This window comes from Oryzias melastigma, linkage group LG7, assembly GCF_002922805.2.
Source record: "Oryzias melastigma strain HK-1 linkage group LG7, ASM292280v2, whole genome shotgun sequence".
Lineage (NCBI taxonomy): Eukaryota > Metazoa > Chordata > Actinopteri > Beloniformes > Adrianichthyidae > Oryzias > Oryzias melastigma.
Window position 1 is genome coordinate 28,473,655 of NC_050518.1, and position 8,538 is coordinate 28,482,192.

General features: G+C 38.1%; 1 protein-coding gene across 7 annotated transcripts in view; it reads right to left on the reverse strand.

The window, feature by feature from the left end:
• LOC112159017 (solute carrier family 41 member 3) overlaps window positions 1–7,910 on the reverse strand; it is a 27,876-nt gene extending 19,966 nt beyond the window's left edge. Inside the window, exons 1-3 of one of the 7 annotated variants that reach the window (XM_036212956.1) lie at window positions 7,747–7,910; window positions 4,799–4,856; window positions 815–1,134 (exon numbers count right to left, since the gene is read on the reverse strand). In XM_036212956.1, the coding sequence (XP_036068849.1) occupies window positions 815–1,111 (297 nt within the window). In that variant the 5' untranslated portion in view covers window positions 1,112–1,134; window positions 4,799–4,856; window positions 7,747–7,910. Of the gene's footprint in view, window positions 1–814; window positions 1,135–1,236; window positions 1,398–2,546; window positions 2,836–3,208; window positions 3,399–4,798; window positions 4,858–7,746 lie in introns of those variants that run through there. The other 6 variants (XM_024292792.2, XM_036212957.1, XM_024292790.2 and 3 more) reach the window with 6 other exon arrangements.
• Between the last annotated feature and the right edge of the window lie 628 nt (window positions 7,911–8,538).

The window sequence follows — 8,538 nt, forward strand, 5'->3', positions numbered from 1 at the left end:
AATCCCCCCTAGGTGTGAATGTGAGAGTGGATGTGTGTGATTGAGGCCCTGTGACAGACTGGAGATCTGTCCAGGGTGTACCCCGCCTTCGCCCATCAGCAGCCGGGTTAGGCTCCGGCGCCCCGCGACCCCGAAAGGGAAGAAGCGGACAGGAAGATGAATGAATGAATGAATTAAATTAAATTTTTCACCAGTGTGGCAGAGTTTGTGCCACTCCATGTTTATCAAAATCTACCAAAACCCAGGAAGCTTGTAGACCCCAGATCTTGTTACCCCAACGGCTCATGGAAGTTTTTGAAACATAAATATACCATGAATGTATACCATGAATGTCATGGTGTAACGGTACATATACATTCATGAATCTGAGCTGCTCTGTGTTTCTTGGTGAGCATCAAGACGGAGGGCTGCTAACATTTTCATCTGTTTCCCGTTGGGCCGATCTAACCGGGTCAACTTTGGTTGGAGCAGGAGCTCGTCAACATCTACTGCAGGTAACGTCAGACGAGTTTTACATCTGCATTTAAACACCAGATGTTAGTCGATTTATGACAGCGATGAACAGCATCCATTTGCTTTGAAACTTTAGAAAAGTGAACAAACAGAAAGCTTGTAGATTATGTTTGTCATCTGCACGACAGCTGGCAGGTAAAGTTAGAGTGTAACACAGACTCAACTAAAGAACTACAGTTTTATGACCCCGCATAAAAGCATCCTGAAGCCTCCCTGACCTCTGTGCTCCACAGCAGTTCCTGACTCCCATCCTGGGACAGATGCTCTGAGGCTTAAGTGAAGATGGCGAGTGAGAACTCACCTGTACATTGTCCAGCACCATGCCGGCCATCACCATGCCCATCCCAGCCAGCAGGTAGGGAAGCAGCACCTGAAGGCAAATGGCTGTGGATGACTCCTCCTCCATTTTAGCCACAGAAACTTTGGGTTTGTCCTCCTGCAGCTTTCTGGGCTGGAGGACTGGAGGTAAAAGGAGCTCATCTTGACCGTCAGGGAAGTGACCGCCAGGACTCCCGCCTGGACTTTTTCCTTTGGATCGGGACTTTTTGTTCTTCTTCCTGTGCCGGGCCGGCTGCGGTGGTTTATCTTCTCCTGCCATGATGCTTGCTTTGATGGTCTAATCTGAAGATACAGAAGACAGTTTGCCACATGCTGGGTCAAGGTTGGTTGCACATCCATGTTTTCTAGTATGTAGGACACACTAAAAGCCTGAGAAGTGTTTACCTGAAATAAAGCTGCTTTTCATGACAAAAGTAGATTATTTTGACTTGACTGCTTCTTTCAATCAACACTGAATTATTAACTGTAGATGAGAACTGGACTGAGCGACCCCTCCCCCTCGCATTCCAAACAGGAGGTAATTGTTGACTCCAAGAAGCCAAAATCTGGGGACCAAATATACTTACTGTCATAGACATATTTTATTTCACTGGACAAAGCGAGGTGTTGACGTCACCCATAGAAAATGCCTTGCTTAAGGCCCTCCCTAAATCCAGCCACAGTTGTCACCGTGGCTTCTTGATACGCTGCCGCCATTTTGAAACCAGACGACAATGATTGGTCTGAGTCGGTCAGAGTCACGCTAGAGGAACTACAATCGCCAATCATGAGTGAGCTTGTTCAAAGTCCACACCCCTTCCACTCAAAGCGGCTTGGGAGAAGCTGTCAATCAAACGCTCAAGGCGGGGCCAGCGGGCACCACATGCTTTTACTGTGGCATCTGATTGGTCAGTTTATAACGATACAGAAAAAATATGAAAGAAAATGTTAAGAAGAATATATCAGAGTATGAATGATTATTCTGACAAATAAAGTGACTGAGTATTCTTATTTGGAACATTTGAGGGGAGGGCTTGCAATGTCCAGTGATTATACTGTCAATGACTTAGACCAACTGGAACCAGTAACCATTTACTGACAGCTCCAACATGTTGACATCCCTTTAGCGAAACAATGCTGTCTGAATTGACTTCATTCTAATGGAACTGGAACCAATAATTTTTCTATGGGTGACATCACAATCACTCGGTCCAGTTTTCATATACAGTCAATGGAAGATACGTAAAAACTTAGTGATGGGTCATGCTCAAAAGCAGCGATTCTAAGATGTATTTTTTTCTTTATAACACATTAGTCAGGTGTGACTTCATTTTATTAAGTTACATGTGACTATAATTAACAAAATTATAGATATAAGGTTACTTTTTTTTAAATAGGTCAATTTTATTTTAAAAATGTATCATATAATATAAACCTAATTTTCACAGGCACAACACATTACATTTTACATGCATTTTTTTATTTCATTTTTGATTGTTATTTAAAATATTAATCAAATTACAGAAGATAGTGACAGATTGACTACATTTTTCAGCTGACTTTGATTTAATAATATTTTTTTAATATATTTTCCAGATTAAAGCAGCATTTTGGGGCCGAAACAAAAGTCAAAACAGTTATTCTTCATTTGCATATTCTTTCTAGCTCAGTGGATTCAGCATAACAACAACCCCAAAAGAAACAAAAGCACGTACAAAAGGCAAACCGCGAGTTGGACGGGGTTTCCGGTGAACTACATCACAATACTCGCTGTTGTCTACGTACATGTTTCCCTGACAATCTCCCCAAATGTCCGAATTCATCTGCGAATCCGAAGTTGTCAAAGAACTCCGATAAAAATCCGTTGAAAAGCATTCCTCCGCGCGGGACTGCCATGTGTACATCCCAGAATAATAACCCCAGCCCCGGTAACCACGGTAATTCAAGGAGGTGCTCTCCGATTGGACGATGAAAATAGTCTTCCCATGTGGTCCCGCCCCTCCGGGACGCTTATGCATAAAACCGGCAAAAATGGGTCTTTGAAACCTAAATTTGAAATTGTTGTCCTTTTTTATACAACATTTAGCTTTAATATAAGCGTATCTAAACACTAACAGAGTTTTAATAACAATTGTGTATTATTTTAAACCAAACACCTTATGGGTGAAGTCACAAACTCAAATTTTGTGCAGATTTTCCCCAAAGTCCAACTTTTCAGATGGTTGAGAATGTTTCTAAAGCTTGTATTCACTGCTCTTTGGCTCATAGACTAAAAATTATTCAACAACACTGTTCGTGCATTCTCTTTACATCATTATTTTCTGTCAGGCCGTGACGACCAAAACGAGCCTCTAACACACAGATTTATCATCCTTACCTTTTGTTTGAGTTTAGGAGTCTGTGTGAAGCTGGCTCCCAGAAACAGCTAAATGAGTGGATGGAAGTAGATGAATCTAAATGAAGGCCATGTGTACTATCTTCTTTTCATCTCGGTATAGAAGTTTGTGCATTGAGATCTTTAAGTGCAGAGTGGGAGTTGGTGCGCATGCATGAAGGGGCAGCACTGGCTTGAATTACACAGCGTGACAGATAAGGATATGTCCCTGCTGTCTCCTTCCATCTGTCTGTGGGCCAGCTGACAGCAGCAGGAATGCAGCAGGACACTGTGCTTCATTCACCAAAGACATAAAACTCCACTACAACATCTTCATCTCATCGGTGGAAGTCTTCGAAGAACGATTTAGTGTGCTTTTAGCACTTTTTATTATCATGATACTGCAGATTTCAAAAGAAAAAATAAATCTTAGTCAGGAGGGAAAAGGTTAGATTGGACACTTTCCTCTGCAGTAGAGTTAGCGTGATCTTTTAAGCGGGGAAGGACATGGCTCGATGTGCAGCCGCGGTATTTGATAGTTGTGTCAGAGACATGCTGTTTGTACATCTGTCTGTGATTTTTCAAACTGAAGTGTCACTGGTGTGTTTCCTTCATGCATCTTGAAATAGAAATGGATCAGATTTCTATGTATTCATGTACTTTATGGCCACACTATGGTGTAATATTTCAAACTGGGATTAAATTATAATAATTGATTCATAGAGTGTGTCCTAATTTAAACATTGCATTATTTGACTTTGATTTTAATTTATTTTAAAATTCCATCCATCCATTTTCTACAGGGTCATGGGGATGCTGGGGTCTGTCAGGTACAGTCAGATGAAGGTGGGGAACATCCTGAACAGTTTTCAGTCCATTTCAGTCGCAGGGACAAACAAACTCACTCCACAGTAACCAATGAACTGACTGTATATGAAAGCTGGACTGAATGAATGGGATGTATCCCAGTTAAGTTAATTCAGTCGTCTTTTTTTTGCAATACAGACACCGGGAGGGAGGGTCTAAGGGCAGATAACCAGTTTTTGTAGTCTGTTTAGCTTTAACAATTGTTTATATTTTGAAGCCCAATGAGGCAAATCTCTTTGTGATTTTGGGCTATATAAATAAAATTGAAATTGAATTGAAATTGAATTGAATGTTGGAACCAGAAATCGTCAGTGAGCAGCGATTGGTTCAGTCAGTCTGAGTCAACATTTCAATGATAACTGCTCTGACCAATCAGGAGTGAGCTTGTTGGAAGTCCACACCAACCGCTTGAAAGCGGATTCAAGAATCTGTCAATTAAACGTTTTGAACGTTCAGCGTGAGACCACCAAATTGTATTGAGGCGCCTGATTGGTCAGTTATTAACTTGAACTGCAGTAAAATAGGAAAAAAAGAGGATTATCAAATTTTTTTTAAGGTAGCAAAGCAATATTGGTTATTCTGACAAATGGAATAGAAATCTATGACATTTTGGCTTCTTGGAACCTGAAGGCACTTCCTGTTTGGAACACCAGGAGGGAGGAGTCAGTTCTCATTTGGTTGCTGCAATTCAAAAGGTACATTTCTCTTTAAACTGATGTGTTTTACCAGATAGTTGTTGAGTCTTCATCTCACGTCCAGCGCCACGAATGTCTCAGCAACACCACTAGATGGAAGCAGAGTTTCAAGAATGAAAGCCTTCATTAAATTTCCTTTGTGCACTTTTCTTACACACATGCAGCATTGTACAGGGCTTCCAAATGACTCCAAAACTTTAGGTGTTCTTTCAATCTGTATTCCTGATTTAATAATTAATAGAATCAAATGTTTCCCTAAAGATTTGATGTCACAGTCCTCCTCAGTTTACATTAAAAATCTATGAACTATGAGCAAAGTCAGTTTTTGTGCATTTGTTGCCCAACGTTTTTAGTGCATGTTTCTATGTCAAGAATTAAATGTAAAAATCTCTGTTTACTTTTTGCTCTTCAGGTAACTTAGTATTTTGCAAATAGTTCTGCTTTTTTAGCTTTGTAACACTGTTGTTAGCCCAACTCTGTTTAAAGATTATTGATGCTGTTGTTTCAATTCATCATTTGGTGATACTTGAGAATTTTTATACTTTTCTGAATTTCTTTTTACAGTAGAAACAAAAATGAATCCCTATTGATTCTCTAGAATAATTTAGCTATGCCTTGTAGAATTTTTAGAGCCCAGGTCCTCAATTGAAATGAGAACTAGTTCTAAATCACTTATTTGGTTAAATAAAGGCAAAATGAAACACGTTTTAGCATCAATATTCTCATAATTTAACCCATTCATGTCTACATTTATTCCCAATAATATATTAAAAATGTTCTTCAGTGTCTTTTTAAGTTCAGTGTTTCCAAATGAAGTGGAGTTATGGATTAAATGATGCTGTAAATTGGAAATATTTGGCATACAATCCTCTCACAAAACAAGATCGCAAATTTTTATTTTTTCTACATTGTTTTCAGATTAGTGACAATTTCTTTGGTTAGTTTGATTATTAGTTGCTTATTCAGCCCTTTTAGCTTTCATTCAAAATCATTTTTAATTTGCAAACGTACTTTATAAATAGCACGCAAAAGTAGCTTGACAGTGTTTCAACTGTGCTTTGGCTCGAGCTCCTGATCAGCTTGTTGGAGTCGCAAATATGTTCCAAAACTTTCTTTCTCATCCAAACTTTTGAGTAAATCCAGGAGAAATGTTAAACAATATTACCTGAACAACATGGTACCCCTTCTTAGTGAAATTCTCTCAGATGATGAGGCATCTTTTCTTTACAAGTGTCTGCCTGGGTCAAATGAAGAAAATGTTATGAAAACTTTGAGCACTGATCCAACGAGACACTGTTGTCTTGAAGAGATGCTCATACGTATGCCTTTAGCAAAAAGAAGATTGAAGATTATGTATTAAATATACTTGAATATAAGTTTGCATAGTGTAGACTAAGTTGTGACATAAAGTTTTTTACATTTCTGATCAATATTTCTTTTTTTTTCACTAAATTTAGCTAAAAGCCTCTTTTGTTGTCTCCATATTTTACAAAATACCTGTTTTACTTTTCAGACCAGTTTGACTTAATGCAGTTTTACTGAACTTAAAAGAAAAAAGCAGAAAGGGCATTCCATTCTTTTCATATAAAAGGAAACTGTAAAATAAATAAAGTTATATTCTAAGAAATCCAAAAAACTTTTTGACAACTTACATCCAGATTAAACTCTTTTAATGAACATCTCAGCAAAACTTCTTTGGATTAAAGAAAGAGAAAGAGAGAGATAGATCCAGTATATCAATTGGCAATTATGTTAAATACTCAAAAACAACAGAAAATCTCAACCTGAGAAGAAATGATAAATATTACTCTGATATTTAAATCAGGGATTCTCGATAGTCAGCTTGTGGATGACCTCTTTAGTGTTCCGTGGTTGGACTGCCACTTACGCCTCACAACAACAGGATGTGGCACTTCACTGAAGTTCTCTGTTTGGAATTTAAATCCCATTTCTTACTCTCTCCTGAGACAGCTCATGCTCCATCATGTCAGAGAGGTGATCGATTTCCTCTTCCAGAGGCCTGGAGATGATTCCTACCCTTCAAGTTCTGGAATTGGATCAACGTTCAGGACTGGAACCCCTCTTGTGGGGGTCTGAGGCTGATTTAGGGTCAGATAATACTCAACTACTCCATCAGTGAAGTTTAGATACGACACATCATCTAGTCCAGTGTACAGTAGCATGCAGAGGACTTTGGCCTGTCTTATAAATTTGCTTTTAAGCAAAAATAACATCTGAAAATGGTCCTTTGTTTAGTTCTGTGTTTGGCAAAGACACAGCAGCAGTTAATCCTTTGAGTTTTTTACTTTTTATCTAAAAATCATTTATGAGTCTTTGCTAAAAACATTTCAAAACCTATTCAGAAATCCAGGGGAACCACTCTAGAAGATGAAAGAACCGTTTGTTCAGAATAGGAGGTACCCAGTGCTTCTGTCTGTAGTCTTTCTGTGATTTACAAACAGCTCCAGATCCAACCTAACTTAAATAGATACTATACTTGGGCTCTGAGAAATTAGAAATAATCCAGAGTAACATGTGCATTTTTGAAGAAAAACCTTAAAAAAGAGGCAAAAAATAAAAAAAATCCTGAAGCTAACTTGTTAAACAAAAAAGGCAAAAAGAAAAAGATTCCATTTTTGTCCTCTAACCCCACTTTATCATAGATTTAACAGAACATTCACGTTTATTTTTTTAGTTTTTTGGTAATTGAGATTTTTTTAAACACTTTGATAAAATCCACAAAAAAAATAATTTTGCATGAAATACAGATTGTACCAACTACGATACGTTGAATGATTCGGTTAGTTTTTGCTCACAACATGGTGAGTTTAAAAGACAAAAATATCAACTTTTCAGGGAAAAAAAGCACATTTTCTATCCAACATCTCACATGTTTAACATGGTGTAACTATTATTAATCATCAACAAACTTAGTTTTCCTTCAATATTGTTTGAAATAAATGGTTAACACCATATTACCATGAAGTTTGGAAAACTAGAAAACTTTACCACCATGGAAGGGTTCTGTGGTTTGTTTGGTTTGGTTTTTGGTCATGTTCTGTTTTGAATTGTTCCTCAGTCACATCAGTCTCAGGTTTGTCAAGATTCACAGCTGTCATCATTTCAGTTGATCCCCCTCAGTCTATTTAAGTGTCTAGTTTTGACTGGTTTTCATCTGCTCTGTTCTGCTGTGTCACCTTCTTTGTTGCTCCCATGGGCTTTTGTCATGGTGCAGTTTATGTATTAAATGTTTTACTTTTCTGCCACCAAGCCCGTCTCCTGCGCTTGGGTCCTCCACCACCTACTCTAGACACCTGAGGTGTTTTTGAGACTGCATGGAATCAGACATTTTTAAAGGACCTACACTGTAAAAAAGTGAAACATTGGATCTATTAACAAAAACTCTGTAATTTGTTGCATTAAAAATTATCAATTTTTATCAAATAAAATGTTTGAATTGGGTAAACCCTCAACTCAAACTGTTTATTTGATACAAACTAATAATATACTATTTTATTTTTTACCATTTTACATGTAATATTTTAATTCCTCACAAAAAGCAATCCCAAATTGTTATTTTGCTCCATCTGTGCATCTTTTTTAAACCCTGCTCTCTGAGCACCAGGCCCTCCCAATCCAAGAAAACTAGTTGGTTTTCATATTAGGCATGTTTGAGATCATGCAAGCTGTCCAAATCACCTGGATTGCAGTGCATGTTGGGTAGTTTTGACTCTGATGTCAATCATCATGAAGCTATCACAAGAAAGAGGC